General features: G+C 46.7%; 1 protein-coding gene and 1 long non-coding RNA gene across 3 annotated transcripts in view; one reads left to right on the top strand and one right to left on the bottom strand.

Annotated features, from left to right (window-relative positions):
- STX7 (syntaxin 7) overlaps positions 1–8,431 on the bottom strand; it is a 38,500-nt gene extending 30,069 nt beyond the window's left edge. Inside the window, exons 1-3 of one of the 2 annotated variants that reach the window (XM_077352718.1) lie at positions 8,271–8,431; positions 6,485–6,750; positions 3,678–3,820 (exon numbers count right to left, since the gene is read on the bottom strand). In XM_077352718.1, coding sequence (XP_077208833.1) covers positions 3,678–3,762 — 85 coding nt within the window. In that variant the 5' untranslated portion in view covers positions 3,763–3,820; positions 6,485–6,750; positions 8,271–8,431. The remainder of the gene's footprint in view (positions 1–3,677; positions 3,821–6,484; positions 6,751–8,270) is intronic. The other variant, XM_077352707.1, reaches the window with a different exon arrangement.
- A 3-nt stretch (positions 8,432–8,434) lies between these two features.
- On the top strand, positions 8,435–23,815 carry LOC143844907 (uncharacterized). Its single transcript, XR_013234190.1, has 3 exons — positions 8,435–8,563; positions 13,188–13,572; positions 23,002–23,815. It is a non-coding gene; the product is annotated as an uncharacterized LOC143844907 (long non-coding RNA).
- Positions 23,816–24,711: the final 896 nt, after the last annotated feature.

Here is a 24,711-nt window from a genome sequence, read left to right as displayed (position 1 = left end):
CTCCCAATAGTTATACAAAGGCCATACACTGATGTTCAGCTGCTTTCATACACACACAACATCAGAATACAGTTTTCTAAGAGTGGGGGATGGGTTGGGAGTAATGGGTTGGGGGTAAGCGGGTACCAGTCTAAATCTTCATACAGAAAATGTAAATCTTAAAACCCTATTCATGCAGATGCCACATTAACACACATAGACATGTGCTCAATCCCACAATTAATGAGAGCACAGAATTAGTATTCAGGGTAATGATTTACACTTAAAAACAGCTGGTCAGCAATTGTGGCAGAACACCCTTCTTTTCACTGTCATGCTCAAAGAAGCATGATCTCTATAGGAAGTCAGCTGTGGCTAAATCAGAGGGCTCCACAACATGCTAAATCAACAACAGGACACCAAAAGGAAATCAGGCCATGTTGTGGGGAACCATGGTTCCCCAAGCTTTCTGAACATGTGAGAAACTGAAATTCTGGCACAGAGTGGTAGGCCCAGACAGAAAATAGCTGGCAAAAATGGGTACTGTGAAAGGCAGAGTCAGTTACATCACTGCTACTGCAGCTTACCTTTAGTCACAGAATAAAGATGCTGGTGTAGTGATGGTGAGGCTGCCAGAGCAACATTAAAACATTTGCACAACCAGTCTATTCACCAATGGCCAAGCAGAAGACTTGCCCAACAGAATCTGCTTTAGGCTGATCCTGCGTTGAGCAGGGGGTTAGACTAGATGGCCTGCATGGCCCCTTCCAACTCTATGTGTCTGTGATTCTGATTCTGAACCACCTCTTGGTCCCAACCACTATTTAAATACCCTTGCTTGGTGGGCCACCAGGAAAACTTGATGGGTGCCATGGTGTCCATGGGGATGCCTGCTCTAGGAAATGATGTCTTGTTGGTAGCTTAAGTTACTAAATTGTCAGACATGTACACAGAGGAATATGACCCTAAAGATTAACTGCAAGAAGGGACAACCATATAGGAACCTTTAAAATGGTCACCTCACATTTGTCCTCTCAAAGCCTCAAATTAAGAACAATTAGCTCTATTTAACTAAAGGGGATGTTCAGGAGATATGCCTCCATCTATCAAAATAATATTCTAAGACGGCAAATAGAAGTCTATTAAGTGATCAGAATACCTACAGTGGATGCTCTAAGTTAAAAAAAAATCAGTGTGGTTTATACATTTAACACCACAATGGCACTTCAGCCATCAGACACATTAATATAAAGGTCAAAATAATGTATGAAAGCAGCAAACAGTGCAATCAATCCTACTACCAATTAAGGGGGCAAAATTGGTTTCATGCATCCTGGTAGTTCTATAAGAATAAGCCAACATACATTGGTAAAGCCACCCAGAATCTGAAGATGTTCAGCAGACAAAACTGAGTTTCAAGATGCACATTCAAAGCTTGTTTTTTTTCTAGTCCCACAGATTGTTTTTCACCTTCCATAGAGCAACGAAATGTTGTTGACTCCAGCCCACAAAAAGTTGTCATCATAAAACTTTGCTCCAGAACAGGTACCACAAGATTGTTTCTGCTACAACAGAACTTGAAGCCTACCTCTTTAAAATAAACATTATACAATCATTCTTTTAATTATCAGTATCCCAGGTTTGATACAAACAACTTCCTTTATTGAGTCAATCGATCTCATGTTGGGTCTTTTTTCAGCCCAGTAAGCATGCTGCCACATTTTGTACAGCCATCTGTCAAAGTCCTCTATCAGAGGTAACTTTGACAGGACTCCTGAAGATCATATAAGAAATGCAAACTGATTATTGAGGGCCTATCTTTCCACTTCCACTTTTGCACAGTGCCATCCCAGTATAAGAACACTGGGTAAGGTGAGTCCACTACTCTTAATTCAAACCTTTCACTGCTTAGAAAAAGTACAACATGATAATATTATCAGGAGGAATAAATTGTGGCAAGGAGCCCAAAAACCTCTACAAGTCAAACAAGTCTAATTGCATGTGTGCCGTCAATTTGCTTCCAACTTATGGCAACACTATGAATTAATGACCTCCAAAACATTTTATTCACTAAGAGCCTTGCTCAGGTCTTGCAAATTGAGGCCCATGGCTTCTTTGATTGAGTCAATCTATCTCATGTTGGGTCTTGTTTTTCCAGCTGCCCTCAACTTTTCCTAGCATTATTGCCTTTTCTCAGAGACTCTGGAATTGCATACTGCCTGAAAATTTTCCTCCAGAGTTTCAAAATTGACCCACCTCTCATTTGAACTGGGATGCACACATGTCCACTGGTTGAGTTCCTATTGGGATCAGCAGTCACAATCAGGGAACTGGTAATTCAACATGCTCTTTATGGCTGTTTGGCTTGTACAGGAAATGCTGTGTTGCATCCCAGCCTTACAGGAAATCAGAAAAAAGTGGAAAACACAGGGGAGATCAGCTGAGGCACCACCTCTCTGCCTATGTCTCCTGAACAGCACACATCTCGGCAAATTTCAACCGGCTGGTGGTCCCTGGTCCTAGGGAAGTATGTTTGGCCTCAACCAGGGCTAAGAGGTTTTCAGTCCTGGCCCCTAATTGCTGAAATGAGCTCCTGTAAGAGATCCAGGTCCTGCTGGAGCTGGTACAGTTCCACAGAGCCTGCAAGACGGAGCTCTTCCACCAAGTTTTTGGTTGGGGCTAATGACTAAATAACATCTATGACCCTTCCCTACAAAAACACCCCCATAGACTAGAGGTATCTAGTCTGGAGATTTATGGGAAGTGAATAATCTGGATGCAGGTAAGACCTAAATGCGGATGAATTGTTATTTATGTTTTTTATATGTTTTATTTATTTATGTTTCTATTTATATACCGCCATTCATGACTACTCGTCTTGTGGTGGTTCACAAACAAGTATTAAAATTGCAATATAAAATCCTCATAAAACTCCATACAATAATATATACAACAAAAGATGGTGGAAAATTAAAATCTGCACCCAGCTCTGCTGTTTCAGACAATGGAACCAGCTGAAGATCCCAAGCAAGATGAACCGGGGGTCTTGCTTGTTAAAAATTAGAAATAGGGGGAATCCACAGATCAAAACTCTGGTCACCGTCCTGGCTTCAACCAAATGCCTGGAGGAACAGCTCTGCCTTACAGACCCTGCAGAACTCCGTCAGAGCCCTCAGCTCTTTCAGGAGTTCATTCCACCCGGCTGGGGCCAGGGCCGAAAAGGCCCTGGCCCTAGTTGAGGCCAGGCAGGCATCCTGGGGGCCTGGGGCAACCAGCAAATTCATACCTGCAGAGTGAAGGGCCCTGCGAGGGGCATAACCAGACAAGCAGTCCTTCAGATAGGTGGGATCCAGGCTGCGTGTAGCCTTAAAGGTATAGCCTTTATATAGCGCATAGCCTTTATATTGTTAATGTTGTCATTTGTCATGTTGTTTTTAATCTGTTATTAATTTTTGTTTGTATTATGTAAGCTGCCCTGAGCTATCATGGGAGGGTGGTACAGGAATTTAATAAATAATAATACTTTAGTGCAAGTCAAACACATGACCTAAGGATGAGTGTAGAGACCTCAAAGTTTAACACTATTTCTATGAAACATTAATATGTTATCAGTTTTAAACATAGCTTTTCACAGTATCACAGCTGCCAACTGAAAAAGGTACAGAAACATGTGACAGTTAGCTTGAAATATAACTTACAACATTGTGTGATTTTCTGGATATTGGAAGTTATACGCTGTGCTAGTTGATTAGGGTCCCCACTGAGTCCTTCATTGTATGCCATGGCTGATTCCAATGTTCACTGAATATGACAGACGAGTCGATTCAGCAGTTAGCACCACCTGAATATAAATATAAATTTAATTTTAAAATAGTATGAAGAATTACACTGTCACTAATCAGAGTCAAACCGGCTTCATCCAAGTCTTTTCTCTAGTACTAGTATATTAATTTCAAAGACTAGCTTTCATGTGCATGCATACTTCTTCAGATAGCTTATACCCAGAATTACATTTTGTTGGCCTTAAAGGTGCCATTGGGACCATTTCCACAGTTCAGAGTTGTTGGATGCTAAATTCATAATCCAATATTGCACTTGGCATTCTGCATTTGTGGTTTTCTTCCATCAAAGCTCAGATTTAATGCACCAAATGTGTTCAGCATTTTCTTCGGAAGAGTGGGTGGCACCATCTCCAGGCAAGCCCACCTTTTTTTAACTTGCATATATATGATAACATAATCATACAGTGATGCAATTAAATATGTCAGCCACAAAAATGTATCATGTGGACATTCGCAGGTTGTGATTTCCCATGCCTGAAGCACAATTTTGTGTTCATGGCTACCAATCTGAATCTATTTCCTGGACATTCAATCCATGAAGCTGGATACCTAGTCTGGCATAACTGGTAAATTGTAGAAAATAAAGATGAGGTTCTATTAGAGACATTTGCACAGAGAGGCATGTGATTAGAGATGGGCACCAACTGGGAAAATGCAATTCAGTTTGTTACATGCCTGGTTTGCAAACCATGATTCAACACGATGTTTTAGGGGCCAAACAAACTCATTAGAACACTTTCCTCTCCCCCAAGCTAGATACACCAAACTTACAGAGGATCACCAGCTGACTCTCTTCTACCTACCCTCCAAGTTTGGTGAGGATTGGATTTACTGGGACAAAGTTAGGCCCTTCCCCCAAAGAAGGTGCCTCAGTAAAGTGCTTTCTGTGAAAATGCCTGTCATGTAGCATTGTACATAGCATCGGTCAAAAACAAAATCCAGATTCCAACTCCCCATTCAAAATGGCAGCTCATCAGTGAACCAGACCAAGGGGAAGAATGTACACTCTTCTGAGACCCTTGGTGACATGAAAGGAACAAGTGTAACCAATAAGCATGTTTTTTGTACCCTGCTTTTTAGTATCCAAAGGAGTCTCAAAGCAGCTTACAATTGTCTATCCTTCCTCTCCCTGTGAGGTAGGTAAGGCTGAAGGTGCTCTGTGACTGGTCCAAGGTCACCCCAGCTGCATGTGGTGGGGTGGGGAATCAAACCCAATTCTTCAGATTGGAGGGCACAGCTCTTAACCACTGCACCAAGCTAGCGTTCAACAGTTTCAGTCCCTTACAATTAAGATTTACACGACAAAAGGACTGTCTTCATAGAGCCCGTTTCCACTCTTTTTGGGATATAGAACTGTTGCAAGGGCAGCCCAGTCCTTAGAAGTGATTCCCAAAAAATTGAATGGGAGCTACTCCCAACAACATACATACAGCATTACAACTCTAATTTTGGGCTCCAATCCAATTGTGCAATCAGTATTCACATTTGCTTGTCCCTTCCATCTTCACTTTCTGAAGAAACTCAAGAACAAGGGTCAAACCAATCCCCAAAGTTAGAGATCAGTAGACTTCCCTGGTTGTCTTTCCTATGCAGTCCTCTACCCAAGTATGCAGAGACAACCAACTTTACATTAAGTTATAGTAAGAATCCTACACTCTGGATAATACACCTCTGGGTCACTGTTAGGTTGGTACTTCTCGCAATACAGATTTCATGCTTCAAACTACAATGCTGTTTTTAGTATTCTTTCAATTCCTTTCACAAAAAAGTCACAGCTAGTAGTACTTCCTCTTTCAATTGCAATGTTTTCTGCAAGTTGACTTTTGACATAAAGCTCTGTGAGACTAAGCACTATGGCCATCAGGGGACTCTTTAGTTGCAGATTTCCATTATCTCCTTCACCCTACATTTGGGATCCTCTCGTATTCAGGGCAACACATATAAGATGAATTATTAGAAAAAGAATACTGATATCCTCCAAGCCAGCATAGAATATTGTACCCTATCTCCTTCACCTTCACAGCTTTGGCCATCAATAAAGTCTGTATCACTGCCGTGGGGGGGAGGGGGAGGGAGGCAGCAAGCATGGGAAATGCCAAACTCCAGATATGGAATACAAAGCAATAACTGGTTTGCAACCTTACATGAACTAAGGCAACTGTGCAAAACAGAAATACTCAGGAAGCCATTTTTATTTTTTATAAAAGCAACGGAACAATAGTATAAGCAAAGAGAAACCAAATCACACAGCTGGAAGAGACCACAAAAGGCCATCCATCCAGTTCAGCCGTCTACCTTCTCGGGGATTTAAAAATCACACGCTCCTGATAGGTGCTCATTCAATCTCCTTCTAAAAACTTCCTGCCAAGGAGAATGCAGCACCCTCCAAGTCCAAACAGATACTTTTATAATGGGACTGAAATCCATTGCAACATTGTGTTTTCACATTGTCTTTACTGTCTTACTTTCTACATTTGTAAACCACTTGCAGTATTGTTTGCTTGTTTTCTAATTCTGTAAGCCAAGTCCTGGACCTGGATAGCTCAGGCTTAGCTTGATCTCATCAGATCTCAGGACATAACAGAGTCGGCCCTGATTGGTTCTTGGATGGGAGACCACCAAGGAAGACCAGGGCTGTTACACTAATTCTACTGATATCTTACCTTAATGGGCGGGGGAGCCTAGCTTTGCTTGACTGAACTGTTTTTTACATGTTGTGATTTGCCTTGAGTTTCAGTGAAAAGAATGGACTATCTCAGTGAAGTAAATAAATACTTTCTCCCATAGGCCCTGCTAAACATCAATGGCCAAAGTACAGCATTGGTGGATTCTTGGTGTCAGTCAGGCTTTTTCACTGGGGCCAGCTCAGCCACACAACGTTCATTAGGACTGAAGATTTGTTGGGACAGCATATAAACAAGGGTGACTTCTGCAAGATAAACAAGTCAATTTCAGAGCAATTATAGGACAGCTAGTTACAAGACTGTATCTTTTATTATTAATCCAAACAGCAATTATACAACACAGCAGATGTTTGTGCAGTTAGTCATTTAAGCTCTATTTAAAATTAGAAGGTGAGTTTAAAACAGACGTCTTAAGTATATATATCTTATAATATTTCATTAGTAAGATTTCTGGAGCCAGAAAGCATTCAAATGTAAAAATGGTCACAAAACACATTGTGAAAGATAGGTGGTTTTTAACTTTCAGCTTTTGCTTCAGTGAGTGGTGAACTTCCTAAATAATAAGTAACAGTGATATGGGCTTAATTGAACTGGCGTGTTTCAGTTCCTTCTCTACAAACTCTGCAGCGTTCTCTACACACCCCACTAAGGAGCCTTCAAATGAATGTCATGTTAATCCAGAATGACTCTGCAACTATTCACTAGAGAGACTCATAATTACTAATGCCACACATCCTTGTGTCTTCTTCTGCAAATGTTTGGTGCTGAACAGGTTATTTATCACATGAAACCCCAAGGACCTCAGACCCAGGCTAAAGTCTGGAGATTGCAAGTTTGAACACAGAACAGCAACTTTTGTTCCCTCTGGCCACTACTGTCAAGTTTTGCATGACTGAGCAAGTTCTTGATCTCAATGCTCTTTGGGGGGCATAGCAGAAGAGTTGTCCGGTAGACACCAGGGTCCCAGTCTGTTCAATGGCAAAGACAGTGATAGCAATTCAACCTGCCCATTCCAGCAACGCAACATCTTGTTCCCTGAACGGACTTCCACAGAGAACCTGCTGCAGTCGGCCACACAGAGGAGCTCCTGGCATAACCGCAGCCACGAAATGTAGGCCTCCTGCCTTCTCCCTCTGGGGAGAGAAGGCCCGTGGCTCCTTATTACCCTCACATGACTATTCCACCCAGGAGGGAGGCGCTATGGGAAGGCAAGCCGGGAATGCCTGGGCTTTCTCCTGTGCCTCCATCATCCCACAACGCCGCCGGTCGGCACACCCCGAGTCCTTCTTGCGGCGCTCCACCCCTCGGCCCTTCCCCCGCCGACCGGGAAGGAAAGGATGACACAGCCCGGACCCCCCCCCCCACCCCCCTCGGACCCCGGGGAGACGGAGCTCAAACAGTTCAGGCGCGGAGGAAGGGAGGCCGGCCAAAGACCACCCGGCAGCGACTTCCGAGTCGGGCGCGGATTCCAACGCTGGCCGCTGTCACGGACCCAAGGCGAGCTCAGCCCGAGGCCCCGCTCCGGCCAGCGCGGGATTGTCTCCCGCAGGCCGGCGCGGGCATCCTGGCAGAGGGGGAAGCCGAGCCTCCCTCTGCCCGAGGGGCTCCTGGCCCGACCCCGGCCAGCCCTGCCCTTCGGCGCGGCTGCAGCAACTCGGGGCCAGGGCGGCGGCCACCTGAGCCGCGCCACGCAAACCAAGCAGCAAGGAACAGACGGCCCCCAAGGCCTCGGCGCCCCCTGCCCAAAGCCCGCCTTGCGCCTTACCCCAACAGGCAGCAGCTCCTGCCCCTCCGAGCTTCCGCACTCGGCCGCTCAGCTGACTCTGAGCCGGGGCGGACACTCCCCTCCGGCCGGCCCAGCTGCCCTAGAAAGAGGCTCCCCGGAAAATGGGGGCGGGCCACTGGCTCCGGCTCCTCCTCCTCTCTGCTTCCTGGACGCTGGCTCCGGCTCGCCTCTCAGTTGTGCATCTATCTATAGGGCGAAGCCGGGAAAGAGGAGTTGCCAAAGCGTGAGGAAAACTGCTCGGGAGGGCGAGGATTTCCGACGAAAGCTCTTGGGTGGGTCAGCCGACGGTCCCGCTGACAAGTCAGTGAGATACGTGGGGAGACGTCAAGGACCGCGATGGCCTTGTTTCTGTTGAAATGACAGACCCATCCTCTCTGTCATCCTTTCCCCCGGAAGTAAGTCCCAATGAGTTCTTTGGGATTTGCTTCCAAGTAAACGTGAAGGGTTTGTTTATTTATTTACTTTATTTAGGGCTCACTTGTCTCCCTGGTGGAGATTCAAAGTGACTTGCAATATTATTTGTCTTTCATCCTCACAACAAACCTGTGAGGTTGATTAGGCTAAAAGCATGTGTGTGGCAGCAAACTTCAAATGTGGGTCTCCCAGATCCTAGTCCAGCACCCAAACCAGGATGTGATGCTGCAGCTATGCAGAATAAATCTATGTTTGGTTCTGTCCCTGAAAAGAAAAAGTAAAGGCCCAATCTATGCAGATCTTCTCCACCATCCTCAAACATCCCTGTCCATTCTGTTAGGCCTTGGGAGGGCCCAAAATATGACATACTTAGATCTTGTTAAATTTGAGGTGTGTGTGTGGGGGGGATAAAATCAAATTTTCCACCCATGATCAAAAATTGTATTCCTAATCTCTCTCTCACACACACACAGCCTTAGACTTATCATGGAAGCCCCCCCCCCATACATTTCCCATATGTTTGGAAGCAGTGACTGGATGGTCGGAATGGAATCACCTGAAACTCAACCCCCTCATAGGCAGAGGTCCTGTGGCCGGATGGGAGGGGGCCAAGTCAGGAAGTGTGCCTATCTACCTGGGCTGGGGTGCAACTTAACACATAATGTGCTTTGTGGCTAAGTGAGGGTTTAAACTCTGATTTCCCCCATCGTTGACCAATACTGTAACATACCACTCATATACTGTTTCATATCTTCAATACAGCTCAGTGATTCTCAGATACCCTTATTGGAAAATATTGGAACATTTATTTGATTGAAGGGTGTCCGGGACAGCAGAATCATTTCACTTTCCATATTTGGAGCACCAGCTTTATTTCTTCCCGCCTTACCCTGTGCACACAGAGAGAGAGAAAAGGCTAGAGATAAATATTCCCATCTCTTCCATTTCTTTTCTCTAAAACTGTAAGTCTTGGGTTACCAAAATCACCTTACCTTTCAGCATTTGAAAGGCCTCTGCTATCAGCCCCCAAAATACATGTCTAAAGACAGAAAACAGCTTGCTGGGGGGTAAACGGTAATGACTGGGGAAGGCACTGGCAAGGCCACCCAGTATTGAGTCTGCCATGAAAATGCTGGAGGGCGTCACCCCAAGGGTCAGACGTGACTTGGTGCTTGCACAGAGGATACCTTTACCTTAAAGACAGAAATATTGCCGTCAACTCTATACTTTTTTCTCTGAAGTTGCAAGTCCCAAGATACCAAATTCATCTTAACTTCCAGTGTGTTGTCTTTTTTTTGCCCCACATGTTGAGAGGAGGGGCAGAACGTCTAAAGATCCCAAGGGAAATATAGTGTAAGAGAGTGGAGCGTTGCTCTTGTGTGGCAAATGCCCCAAAGCCCCAGAGAAAGAAAAGCTGAGTTAGCAGCCTCAGCACAAGTGCAGAAGATGTTTGAGTTTTAGCTGGCAGAACAGTCAATTAGGGTGAGTCCAGGATGAGAATCTGTGGATTTCCTGACTCTGAGTTAAAGAGGGGAGGGGCTTCCCAGAAACATGCCATGACAGAACCACAAAGCTGGTTTTGGTGGTCCAGTCCATGGGCATTGGCAGTGGGCTTTGGTGGAGCCCTTGGCACAGGGGATAAGGGTCCTTTCTGTGAGGATCCATATCGTTTAGTATGGCTTTTGTGCCATGGTGGTGCCACAAAGTAGTGGACTGAGGTTGCCAGCTCCAGGTTGGGAAAAAGCTGGAGATTTGAGGGACTAGAGCCTGAGAAAGAAGGGGCTTGGGGAAAGGAGGAGCTTCAATGAGATTCAGGGCCACAGAGTCCACCTTCCAAAACAGCCATTTTTTCCAGGTAAATTAACCTCTATTGCCTGGAGATTAGTTGTAAGGAGATCTCTGTCCATTACCCGGAGATTGGCCACCCTATAACAGACCCATATTTCTGTGGTTTACTCTGTGGGCATGGCTAGAACATGTGATTTGATGGTGAAACGTGATACATGTTTTCTTTTCCCATCCAAATGCTAACTAAGGCTAGCCTTGCTTAACTTCCAATGAGATGAGTCTAGCCTGGGCCATCCAGGTCAGTGCACAGAATTGCTACAGAGAAGCTGCAATAGGGTGGTAGTTTTATCCTGCAGTGTGAAAATACAGTATTTTTATGAAGTTCCATTTTGAATAATCTACATCTGCCTTTTGCTCAGTCAGTTCACCTTCAGAATCTGTCTTGAAGCTTATGAAGCTCTGGGAAGTTTGGATTGTAAGCATTTAACATGTAGGAAGAAAGTTCAAGGAAGAGAAAGATTTTTACAGTGAGATACTGAATGTTCCCCTTGGATTGCCATCATTCCAACTTCCATGTCAGTGTAAGGCAGAAAAGCAACTGTGGTTTGGTGGGCGTTAATGCCGAAGTTGACAGTGTGAAACATGGAGGCAGCCAACCAACAAACAGGCTTTTGAGTCAGGCATCAGCATAGAGGGCTCAGTAATCTGAGGAAGCAACTTCCTTTCTGCACTCCTTGTCCTTATCTATGACCGGAAAAACTGGTTGAATTGTTGTTCGTTGTGCAGTTGTCAAAACCTTTCTCAGGAAAAATACATTGTGTGGCAGCCCTGGTGGATCACGCAGTCTACAATTAAAAATACATAAATGAATAACTAGGATGTAGCAGGAAACCTGGATATTGTGATATGTCCACACATTCTCTGTTGGGGCTCCCAACTTGTGGAACAGCCGGTGACTCTCTTTTTTTTATCATAATGTGACCAAGATACAATAGCCTTGGTTTAGTTATTACTATGTTGTTCAGTGGTATTCACTGTAATGATCATTTATTTCGTAATGACGAGGGTCAGAGCCCACTGCACCCAGGAATACAATGGCTGCTAGCACATATACTAGCACTGTGACCTTACTGGGTTCTGGCCCTTCTCCCCATGCTCCGCACAGGATCTTGAGATCCAGTGTGGTGAAGTGGTTAAAGAGTAACGGACTCCAATCTCAAGAGCTGGGTTTGATTCCTGACTCCTCCTCCATATGCAGCTAGGTGTCAACTTCCAGGTGGGAGCCTTCAGGAAGATGAAAGAGAGAAAGACAGGAGGAAAGAGAGAGAAAGAGAGAGAGAGAGAAGGAAGGGGAAGGGAAGGGAAGGGGGGAGAGAAGGAAGGCATCAGTTCTAAAGAAAACAGATGCTTTGGAAGGGAACTGGCCCTTGTACCCCCCCCCCCAATACAATAGTGTCTATCTAGGTCACCACTGTTCCCACCCCCCCATATCTTGCACAGGCCAGGCCAGAATGGCTGCAGGAGGCCCTGCCACCTTACTCCCCCTCCACATTTCCCAAAGTCTGGGCCAGGGAGGGAAGGCCGTAGGGGGGCTGCCTCCTTCCTGGCCCTTCCTCCACATCTCCCAAAGGCCAGGCTGGGTGGGCAAGGCAAAGGAGGACTGCCTCTTTCCCACCCATATCCACCTCTCCCAAAGGCCAGGCTGGGTGGGGAAGGCAAAGGGAGACTGCCTCTTTCCCATCCACATCCACCTCTCCCCAAGGCCAGGCTGCTTCAAGAAGACCATAGTGGATGGGCTGCCCTCCTTCCCATCCATCCCCATCTCCCAAGGCTGGGCCAGACCAGGTAGGGATGGCTGTGAGGGGTAGTTTGCCTCCTTCCTCCCCCCCCCCCAATCTTCCAGAGGCTGGGCCAGGCTAGGTAGGGAAGGCTGAGGGGCTGGGCAGCCTCCTCTCCACTTACCACACCTCCCAAATTACAGGGAGGACAGGTAAGACTGGGGGGGATATCTCCTTCCCATCTCCTCACATCTCCCACAGGTCAGGCTGAGTGGGGAAGCCTGCTATATCCCACCAGCCTCTCTGATAAGATAGAGGCTGGGGGAAAGCAAAGAGCACTCTGATGACCAGGTGCAGGGCCAGGGGGAAGTATTGTGAGCCTAGGTCCCATTAGGGAGGACTCCTCAGAGGATAAACCTTGACAGGAGCTCCCAGCTTCACTTGAGCCTCAGCTGGATAAGAGCTTAGCCCAGCCAGATGTTCAACAGACAGAGAGCACTGATCAGCAGGAGGGAATGGAGCTGTAGACAAACCAGGGCTTAGATTCCAAAGGTGTTACAGGAGCTCTTCATTCCTCTGCCCATCCTCCAGCTGCAGCTCCCTGCCTTGTCAGTCCACCTGGCTCATCTGAGCCAATTAAGCAATGCCAGCTATGTGCTTCAAGAGAGCTACAATCTAAAAGACACTGTACCATGTTAGCAAGACATTTGCTGACTCCAGAAGAGTGAGAGTCCTCACAGAAGACTTGACGCTAGGAAGCCGGGGTTGTGAACCAGAGGCTGTGCCCTTCTCTTTATGCTGATGGACTGCCTGAAGGAATGCTTGACTCACTGGACAAAATTAAGACATTCATTGCATTCTGTCTATCTGATTATCTCTGCCTGCCTTGACACTCATCTGTGCTTCCTTCCAGCAGAGAGCTGAAACCTGAGACCAACACAGGAGGCAAACGAAGAAGCTGGCTTCCCTCCCTTTTCTGGGGGAGATGGAGGGTGGGAAGATGCTGAAAATGCAACAACTTACAAGCAGTGGGGCCTTCCAGACAAGCCAGCACCTCTTCTACCCAGCAAGCATCAGGAAAAGGAAGGACAGATAAGCCCCACGATTGGCCCTCATTGCAAGAGTTCTCCCTCCCTGTTGGTGGCACCCCAGAGGAAGGGCCAATCTGGTAGGGAGTGAATTGTCTTCATGCAATTTGTGTTGATTGCCCCTCACTGGCAGAGTGCAATTTGAACTGATTGCCAGCATTGACAGTGTGTTATTTCCCTATTGGCTGCACACTCCCAGGGATGGCCAATCAGGTAGGGATTCAGTTTTCTGCTTGCAGTTTATATTTATGTATTTATTTATATTTATTTATATATTGGCCCCTCACCAGGACAGACCAAAATTCCATTCACCCAGCCCAGTCTGGCTGCCAGTCTGCTCCTGACCACCGCAGGGAGAGGAGGTCAGTAGGGCTGCCATGGGGGATGAGAACAGAGGCTGCGCCAGCCCTTTTTGCCCCAAGGCTGTCCTAATTGTCATGTCCAACTGCAAATTGCCTCAGAACCCTGACAGAGCTGGCAGGAGGCTGCAGAGTGCTCCCCCTCCTCCTCCCCCCCTTCAGGCCTGCTGCGAAGGAGCCTCTGACAGGCCCTGACTGAGGGGAGGGAGGCCTTTTCCTTCAGAGAGCAATGCAGGGGAGCCTGAGGGCCTTCCTTTTTAGGAGGGGGGGCTTTCCCCTTCTGCCAAACAGTTGGCTGACAGGGAGGCCACAGAAAAGCCCCTTCTCACTTGAAATACTGCTCTGTCCGGAGGTTAGACACAGCCAAGCCATGTGTCTTTCTTCTTTGCAACTCTCTGTAGATTGGAGGCCACTGCACAGCGTTATTCTGCAGAGGAAACTGGCTCTTTTGTCTCCTGTTTCATCTGCACAACAACCCTGTGCAGTAGGCCTCAAGTCTTTCAATTCAACAACAACCTGTGTGGGAAGCCTTAAATGTTTCTTCTCTACCACAACCCTGTCCAAAGTAGCCCTTTCTGCCTGGGGAGCTGATCTTTATACTCTGCCGGTGAGCTGTAAATCCAGGAACTCTCCAGGCCATACCTGGAGGTTGGCTATCCCTGGGTTGGAAATATTCCTGGAGGTTTGGAGGTGGGACTTCAAAATCATACAATGACTCAGAGACCAGCCTTCAAATGAGCCATTTTTGCCTGTAGTTGGTAGAGAGTGGTGCAGGAGTGTCCCTCCTGGCCTTTGGGTTATGGCCAGCCCTTACCAGCAACTGTTTGTATTCTGGGGTGCAGACAGGCAGACCAGCATAGGTCCTGTGAGTCTGGAAAGTGCAGGAAGATCTAAATAAATATTTACAGCCTGAAACTGTAAATAGAGAACAAGTAAATGTCTGGAGACACATAGTAACTGAAATGACTTATTGGCCTGGCAAATAATGGCCTGTCAAATAAAAAACAGTCTAAAAACCTTACTAAGGTCAAGACTGCTGTGCACAGAGAGTCATCCTCTTAGCGTTGCCAGTTTCCCTGTGAGGCTCGCTACCCCACCTCCCTCATGTGGAGTCTGCTATGAGGAGAGAAAGTGAAGATGATTGGAAAATGCTTTGAGACACCTGAGGCCTGCTGGGTCACTGCGGCCCATTCCCAGTTCTCTCAGATCTCTCACAACCCCACATACCTCACAGGTTGACTATTTTGAAGAGATGAATGGAAAAGGTGTTTGTAAACCGCTTTGAGACTCCTTTGGGTAGTAAGCAATAGGGTACAAAAATCCGTTCTTCTAAGGAGCAACCATGAAAGAAGCATGTGGGCACATAACATTTAACCAACAGTGAAAACATGGGAGACAGAAGGAACAGGGTGGACACTGTGTACTGTGACTACCCCATGTGTATTAGGGCAGAGGGGCATTTCGGTGAATGTGGCCTAATTCACACAAGAAGGGAAATGACGCATAACTGGGAGGAATTGGATGCCAGTCTGATTTTCCCTTCACATATCTGAGGACATGGCTCTGGAAAGCTCATCTGTAACCACTATGCCAAAATTCCCAAAGGTCAGTCCTCTCCCACACTCAACGAACATTCCACACCACAGGGTCTTGACACCCATATCTCCACACCCATGCCCTCATTTGCCACCACGCCACCACAACCTCCCACACAACACACACATTCAACCCCATGCCCTTACAGACTGGACAACTCCTCTTCTTCCTCTTCCCACTGCCAAGCTCTAGCACCCATTGTATTCTTGGATACAACGGGCTTTGCCCCTAGTAATAAAATAAACAAACAAACACAGCTACTCATTTGAATCTATTCTTTTTTCACCGTGTTGAATCCTCAATGGATTAATTGAATTGGCTATAGACACTCCACAGTTGTGCCTTTTCCTTTATTCCCCCCCCCCTTTTTTTCTTTTTCCTTGTTGGTGTTTATGCTCCATGTTTGCCTCAGGATTTCACAAGAACTCCCGTCATATCATTTGCTCTTTTTTTTTTTGCAAATATTTGGTAAAATGATACAGTTACCACAGCACTACAGATAAATATCCTGCGTTCTGTGAACTGCTGTCCCCCTCCCTTGTTCTCCCCCATTCTCCCCACTCACTTCACACTAAAAGTGAACCTTCCTAAACATTTACTTTATTCATTACATTGTTACATTCCTTAGAACAAATGAGTAAAACTTATTCTTGAGCCTCATCATGCACTTCTTTGAAGCAGCAGCTGGGTCAAGACTGGGGGTGGGGGGATGGACAGGTGCTGTGGGTGAAGAAGGTAGCCCCCTACTAGGGCATGGAGTACAGCCTGACACACTTATATAAAAGTCTTTCTAGGTGGTGGCAAAGCTGCCTTGTTGCGGGCTGTGCCCCACAGGAGCAGTTCTTACAAAAGATGAAAAATACAATGAAGTGCCCAGTGGTAGAAACCACAAAAGGCCTATAATAACCTCATGCAAAATCTGAATCAGCCACAAGTGGGAGCCAAAGTTCAGAGATTTCAGTGCGATATCTAATTTCATTCACATTGACAAAATAACGCCAACAATTCAAATTTATCTCCATATTTCCTTCAGTGTGGTGAAGAGCAAAACACAGAGAATTTCCGCACCGGGATCCTTATAGCAAATTGTTTGCTGAAGGAAAAATCGCCATTTAAAATAGTGGAATTCGTCATTATGCATACCTGACTTTGTAGTGGAATCCAGTTGCGTTTCTATCGTTTCCCAAAGGCTTCCGGTCTCAGCAAAAATCGCTAGAAAGGAAGCACTATTGCCAAGCTCGTCCCGCCCCTGGCCGTCAAGCAACCAATGGGCAGCCGTTAGCATGCTCCCAAACAGCCCCTTTCCCTTTAAGAAAGGTTTTTTTTTTTTTTTAAACACACCCATTGCAACGAATCTGTGTTGATTCGTTGCAACGGAGAGACCCATCCAGCTGGCAGGTGTGTTTGAGCTGTCGTTTCATCGTTGCCACGCTCCTCCCGAGTGAAAAAAAAAAATCCCCCCCCCCCTCACGGGCCCGATTTTCGGCCGAAAACAGTGTAAAACATAAAGGGAAAATACATCAGCAAACAGGCTTCTCTGTTGTTTGTGCTTTAGTGACTAAACAGCTCTGAAGAGGGACTGAAGCCGGGGAAGCCTCTAAACAGAGGCTCGCTCGGAGAAAAAAAAATGGCAATCGCTTCGCCGGAAGATCAGAGGAGAGAGCCAGGGGGAGGGACTTTGTAGAAACCACAACAATGGTAATGCACAGAACTTTCCCGCTAGTGTTGCAGATTGGTTGCAGGAGTGTAGCGCTTTCCGGAGGGTGAATCCACTTTTGGGGATTTCCCTGAAAGCGCTACAAGGAATCGCTTTTTGCGGATCGGTTTCAGGTGTGTGGCAGATTGTCAACGACGTTGTGCATAATGGCAAATCAGTAGCGTTTTCAATTGGCAACCATTGTGCGATTTTGAAGGCGTGCAAAAAGCCCCACACTTTAAACAGAATCACTGTATACTGGATTTTTTTGGAGGGGGCTTCAAGTCACAGCTGACTTACGGTGACCCTGTGTGGTTTTCAAAGCAAGAGAGGTTCAGGGGTGCCATTGCCTGCCTCTGCATCACAACCATGGTATTCCTCAGTGGCCTCCCTTCCAAATTCTAACCAGGGTCACCTCTGCTTAGTTTCTGTGATCTGACAAGATCAGGTTATTAACCTGGTTTGTACTGGGTGAATCAGTTCTACAGAGTCTTATTGGCATATCACTCATTTTGGGGAATGTGTGACTGTAGTTTTAGCTCACTGCTGCCCTGAGCCTGACTCAGTGCTGCCTGGTCTGGGAGACCTGCTGTGGACTTCTGACCATTGCTGGAGAAGACTTCAACTGGTTCAACTGGGCTTGGGGTAGGTGGTAGGTTGTGGGGGTAATTGAGGCCAATGGCTTTATTTTCTAACGCACATGAGATACACTCTCAGCACAGAATTATATGACAGCGAAGAGTGGTGAGCCTAGGCATATGCCATAGGAGGTGGTCTCCAAAAAGTTTTTAAAAAATTACATATTGGTTGGAGCCATAATGTATAGATCCCACTCAGCTACACTTTATAATTAGTTCAGACTTTGTATATAGAGTGCATTGTTATAATTCTGACCACTGAAGCAGACCCAGTAGGGTCAAAACGCGTTTGGTCTTATGTGCAGTTAGTTCTGTATAGTTTTTATGTAGTTTTTATTCCATTTTTAAATTGTGCGCCACAATAAATAATTATTGTTTTTATAATATTTTATTGTACAGCTCAACTTCTGAGTTCCCACTTGTAAAGGTTGGGTTGTGTTCCTTTTTTGGTTTTGGTGACATGAAGTCAGCAGCACAGGACTTGGGCCTGGGGCACATTCCCTGTATAGCCCACCTTCTCCCCTTCATGGGTAAGGATGCCCTGGGGCTCAGTTCTGCAGAGAAGCCCAGGTTGGATGCTGAGACCCATGTGTTCTGGCATCTCCAAAAATTCCAGCACATCATGGGTCACTTCTCTCTCAGTACAAGGGACAACCATCTTCTGCACAAGAAGCAGACACTGACAGGCATGCCAGAGCACTGCCTGATCACTGACATTTGCACTCACTGGAACTCCACCTGTGCCATGCAAAAGTGCTTGGTGGAGAAGAGAGTCCTGACTGCCCTAATCTCTGAGACCAGGGTCATTGGGGAAGAGAGTCAGCTCGCCCACAAGGAGTGGCTGCCTGCCTGTCAGTTCTTAAGCCCTTTTAAGGCCAGCTGGGGCCAGCTGCTGGATGTGTTGACTTGGTTTCAGCCATGCACATGCTGGTAGCAAAGCTGCAAGATGGATCCAAGTTCTAAATTCAGCTTCTCACACAGCAGAAGGCCTACCTTTTGGGGACCTGCACATCAAGGGCAAGATCACCAAGCAGGTTGACAAGCTCATCTGTTGTAGAGATATGTCACCCCAGCAAGTGGAGCTCATGTAGGCCAAGAAGGTTACATTGCTATGAGCTGAGGAAGAGGGGAGCAAAAGCAGCTCTGCTGTTGTTTATCCCCCACCTCCCCTGCTAGGCAAAGTCTCTCTTGTGGCCTCTGCTGCAAAGACCTCTGAGGTATACATCAGATGACTCCTCAGCCCGGTTGAGAGTGGTAAGCCCATGAGGCAGGACTTGGTGGCTATGATGGTGGGGGCTTACCTTGTGGAGCCCTATGAGTCATAGACCACCTGGCCAATGAGAGCTATTGGGCTGTGAAGGAGATGGTTTGCCCCATCATGCCCTCCAATTAACCCATAGAGCCAGCTTGGTGTAGTGGTTAGGATTGTGGATTTCTAATCTGGCGAGCCAGGTCTGATTCATCGCTCTCCCACATGCAGCCAGCTGGGTGACCTTGGGTTCCCCACAGCACTGATAAAGCTGTTATGACCGGGCAGTGATATCAGGGCTCTCAGCCTCACCTACCTCACAAGGTTCTGGTTTTGACCTTTAAGGCTATACGCGGTTTGGGACCCACATACCTGAGGGACCGCCTACCACCCTATATCCCCCGCAGGGCTTTACGCTCAGTGGGGGAGAATCTCCTGATCGTTCCTGGCCCTAGAGAAGCGCGCCTGGCCTCGACCAGGGCCAGGGCCTTTTCGGTCCTGGCCCCTACCTGGTGGAATGAGCTCCCGGGTGAGCTGCGGGCCCTGCGGGATTTACCAGCTTTCCGCAGGGCCTGCAAGGCGGAGCTCTTCCGCCAGGTTTCGGGTTGAGGCCGGGGTCTGCGAATGAGTGCCAGCATTTCCCCCCCCCCCCCCGGACCTAGTAAGTCAGATCTGCTCCCCACCCTCCCTGCCACTCTGATAGCAGGGGATAGGAATAGTGAGAGCTTCCATCATGTTGGGATTGTTTTTAAAGCCTTTTAATGGGTATTTTAATGGGGATAAGACTATTGTGACCCGCCACGAGCCTACGGGAGTGGCGGGAAATAAATCTAATAAATAATAATAATAATATTATACCTAATTAATAATATCAGTGTCATTTTGCACCATCATTGAGACTAAGATTCTGTGAAGGCTGATCCTGTGAAGTTTCAAGTGGGTGGCAGGTTACAGTGGATGAGTGATAGGGTTGTGGGTGTCCTGCATAGTGCAGAGGTTGGACTAGATGACCCAGGAGGTCCCTTCCAACCCTATAATTCTATGATCCTAAGAAATGAAAAGGGAGTCTGTCAACTCAGAATCCAGATTTCCCATTCATCTTCCTGTTGTGACAGGTTTTTAAAGTGCATATTTCTGAACAGTGAGAATTTGGCAGTCTTCAAGCAAAGGTTGGATACACACTTTTCTTGGGTGCTTTAGGATGCTTCGGGCTGATCCTGCGTTGAGCAGGGGGTTGGACTAGATGGCCTGTATGGCCCCTTCCAACTCTATGATTCTATGATTCTGACCTGCAGGTTCATATATGGTCATTTATGTTGTGTACAAAATTGTGATGTCACAGAACATTGCTGCAGACAGAACTAGTTACTAGAAAATATGAAAAGTATGATCTAACAGCAGGTGGCTGAAAGGGTAGCCAAGGCCTAGTCATGCAAAATCTGAGTCAGCCACAAGTGGGAGCCAATATCAAGGCTTTTCTATAAGCTGCTTTACAACCGTTTATGATTTTGTTCCTTATTTAATTTGTAGAGGATTTCTTTTTAAAAAGAAGATTTCTTTTAAAAAAGAAATCCTAATAAGTGGTTAAACATTTACAATTACAACATCTACTTGCATATATCGTTCCAGCTGGCACACTGTGGAGAAATACATTCTAATTTGGAGGTCTGGGCTGCACAAAATCCTTCATACTTAGTTTTAAAAAGGTTTTCTTTCTCCAAGGAGAGGATAGGCAGAAGGAGGGAAGTCCATTGATCTCAAGCCTCCCACAAATACTAACCACCAGAGCTTTAGAAATGCTAATGAACTTCCTGCTGAAATAGTCAGCTCACACCTTCAGTTGGAAGCTGGCACCTAGAAAGGCTACAGAAATTGTTGGTGGTGTATGTGTGTGTGTGTGTTGGGGGGGGGGGTGTTCCCATTTCTGTTCACACAGTACCAGAGTGCTGGCTTGGGGGGGTGGGGGGAGTGGAGAGGGCTCCTGCTATGTAGGTGTCTGAGGTCCAGAACCCAACAAAGTCACAATGGTGAGGCAGCCAAAATAGGTAGCACGTGAATGTGTGCACAAGATACCTGCATAGACTGTGAAAAGAAGCACTGTTCATGTTTGCTAAAATGGCTACTGGACAGCACAAAATTTGATTAAAGCAGAATGAGAATAGAAGGAGTACAGGATTCTCCAGACCAGGCATTCTCAACCGGGGTTTCAGAAAACCCTGGGATTTTGCAATGGCCCCTGAAGGGTATCACCAATTGTGTGGAAATTAATTAATTTTATATGTTTTTGTTAATTGAAATAATTATAGTTATGACATGCCCCCCTCCCAAAATGGCTAAAGATGGGCTTGGAGGGCTGGGAAGGGGAGGTTCTGCGGCCATACAAATCCTTGCTGGCTGAGGTTCATTGCACACTAGGATCAAAGTCCATTGTACCCAGGAATACAATGGGCACTAGAACAGACACATGCACTGTGACCTTGATTGGTTCTGGCCCTCCTCCCCATGCTCCCCACCCAATCTTGAGATCCAGCATGGTGGTTAAACAGTAATGGACTCCAATCTCAAGAGCTGAATTTGATTCCTGACTCAACCTACAAATGTAGTAAGCTAGGCTGCCATATTCTGGGGTGGGGGCTGGGAGCCTTCAGGAAGATGAAAGAGAAAAAAGCAGAATGAAAGAGAGAGAAAGAGCCAGAGAGAGGAAGAGGAGGGGGAGGAGGAAGATGGGGAAGGCATCAGTTCTCCTGAAGAAAACAGCTACTTAGGAGGGGCATTGGCCCTTCTGCCCCCAAACCCATACAACAGTGTCTGTAGAAGTCCCCACATTCCCATCCAACCCCACATCTTTCCAAGGCCAGCCAGGCAATCTATGGAAGGGTAAGCTGCCACGTTCCCACCCCCCACATCTTACACAGGCCAGGTCAGAACAGCTGTGTGTGTGTGTGGGGGGGGTGCTACCTTACTGCCCCTCCACATTCCCCAAAGGCTGGGCCAGGCAAGGAAGGCCTCCTTCCTGCCCCTTCCTCTACATCTCCCAAAGGCCAGGCTGGGTGGGCAAGGCTATGGGGGGCTGCCTCTTTCCCACCCACCCCCATCTCTCCAAAAGGCCTGGCTGTTCCAGAAAGGACATGTTCTGACCCATCCCTATCTCCTAAAGGGAAGGCTGTGAGGGGTCTGCCTCTTTCCCACCCACCCCACATCTCCCAAAGGCTGGGCCAGGCCAGATAGGGAAGGTTGTGGTGAGTAGAATTCCTCCTTCCTGCCCCTTCCCCACACATCTTCCTGAGGCTGGGCCAAGCTGGGTAGGGAATGCCATGGAAGAGGTGCCTCCTTCTCACCCCCCACATCTCCCAAAGGACAGACTGGATAGGTAAAGCTGTGGGGGGATGCCTCCTTCCCATCCCCCCATATCTCCCATGGGCCAGGCTGGGTGGGGAAGGCTGCTGGATTCCACAGCCCCTCTGGGTAGATGGAAGGTGCAGGAAAGTAAAGAGCACTCTGGTGGCCCGCTGTAGGGTCATGGGAAGGTGTTGTGAGTCCAGGTCCCATTAAGGAGGACTCCTCAGAGGAAATACCTTGCCAGAAGCTCCAGCTTAACTTGAGACTAAGCTGGATGAGAGTTTAGTCCAGCCAAATATTCAACAAACAGAGAGCTCTGAACAGCAGGATGGAATGGAGCTGCAGACAAACTAGGGCTTAGATTCCAAAATTGTTGCAGGAACTCCTCATTTGTATGCCCATCGTCCAACTGCAGCTCCCTTCCTTGTCAGCCCACCTGACTCACCTGAGCCAATTAAGCAATGCCTGCTATGTGCTGGAAGAGAGCTTCAGTCTAAAAGGCACCACACAATGTTAGCAAGACATTTGCTGACTGCAGAATATTGGGAGTCATCACAGAGTGAGAACTGAGAAGCTGCTGAAAGCCATTATTAACTTGAGGCTAGGAGGCCTGGGTTATGGACACAACCTGTGACTTTCTGCTGATGCCCTTGGGCTGCCTGAAGGAACCCTTGACTCACTGGACCGAGTTAAGACATTCATTGCATTCTGTCTGTCTGATTAGCTCTGCCTGCCTTCAAGCTCATCTGTGTTTCCTTCCAGCAGAGAGCTGAAACCTGAGACCAACACAGGAGGCAAAAAAAGAGCTGCCTTCCCTCCTTTGCCTGGACGAGATGGAGGATTGGAAGAGGCTGCAAATGAAGCAACTTACCAGTAGTAGAGCTTTTCAGACTGGCCAACACATCTTCCACCCAGCAATCAGGAAGAAGAGAACAGAGAAGCCCCACAATTGGCCCTCATTGGAAGAGTGTTCCCTCCCTATTGGCAGCACACCCCCAGGAAGGGCCAATCAGGCAGGGAGTGCATTGTTTTTATGCAGTTTAAACTAACTGGCCCTCATTGGCAGATTTGAACTGGTTGGCTGTCATTGACAAAATGCATTTTGAATTAATTGGCCCTCATTGGCAGATTGCAATGTGAACTGATTGGTTCCCAATGACAGAGTGCAATCTGCACTGCATAGTACAATTTGCACTGCTTGGGCCTAACTGGTACAGTGCAATTTGAACTGATCGGTCCTCAATGACAGAGTGCAATCTGCACTGCTTGACCCTAATTGGCAGAGTTGTATCTCCCTATTGGCAGCACACCTCAGGATCAATCAGATAAGGAGTGAGTTGGCTGCAGGCCAACTTTATAAGTGATAGCGATGGTAGCAACTGGAGTCCAGAGAGGTAATTTAACTTAATTACAGTGGGAGGGGCAGAGCATGCCATGACCTTGTTTGTGGCATTGGGGTGAGGTTGTCATAGGGATGTTTGGCCCTGTTTCTGACATTGGGGTGTGGGTGTCATAGCATAGGCCTGTTTTGGCCCTGTTTCTGGCTTTGGGAGGGTAGAGGTGATAGAGTGGCATAGGCTTGCTCTGGCCCTGTTTCTGCAAGTTCCCACTGCAGGCTGTCTTTGGTGAAGAACAAAGTGGTGGCCAGCTCAGAGTGCAGGTGTTGTTTTGTTCACAAATCATCTGAAAATATTTCTGTGCTGTTATTTCCTGTGCTGTGGGAGTGCCTGAGTAATGTCACTGTGACTTCCAGGGGTGTGACAGGAAGGTGTGGCCTGTGACATCACTTCCAGGGATTCTTGGAGCCTGAAGGTTTCAGGGGGTTCTCAATGGTAAAAAGATTGAGAAAGGCTGCTCCCTTCCCATTGCCTCATCCTTCTATATGGAACCTTCAAGTGCCTTCCTTACCAGCATAAGGATCCTGTCGACTAACAGGCCAATGGAAATGTAGATCCTTTCTCCAACATTTAAAATATGGCTATTGTAATTTTAGAACACATTTTTACACAGTGCTGCATAGACTGCAGACAGAATTCCCTTTAGGTTTCCTCAACACACCATTTAAACTCATACCAAACATCATATGAGAACCAATCATATCACATGCTCTTATCATGATTAATAGGCTAATAGTTGTTTATCAGGTAGAATGATATAGTATAGCTTGATTTCATCAGAGCTGGGAAGCTAAGCAGGGTTGAACTTGGATGGGAGATCATGAAAGATGTTACAAACCAGCACTGTATAATCATTTGCCTTGAATACCCTGCCAAGTTGCCATAAATCAGCTGTGATTTGATGGCACTTTACAGATACAGGTAAAAATAAATAAATTAGAAGAGACAAGTGTGTAGATTGGTTTTATTTATTGCTGTTTATACAGTGCATTTCACTATAGCTCATTCTGCAAGCTCTCCTTTCACATTTCAAATGACAACTAGCTAGTTCAATAATTTCAATAGCTAAGAAGCATTA

The sequence above is a fragment of the Paroedura picta genome, chromosome 1 (genome assembly GCF_049243985.1).
Source record: "Paroedura picta isolate Pp20150507F chromosome 1, Ppicta_v3.0, whole genome shotgun sequence".
In the NCBI taxonomy this organism is placed as follows: domain Eukaryota; kingdom Metazoa; phylum Chordata; class Lepidosauria; order Squamata; family Gekkonidae; genus Paroedura; species Paroedura picta.
The sequence above is the reverse complement of the archived record's forward strand: the minus strand, read 5'-3'. Positions and strand labels throughout refer to the sequence as shown.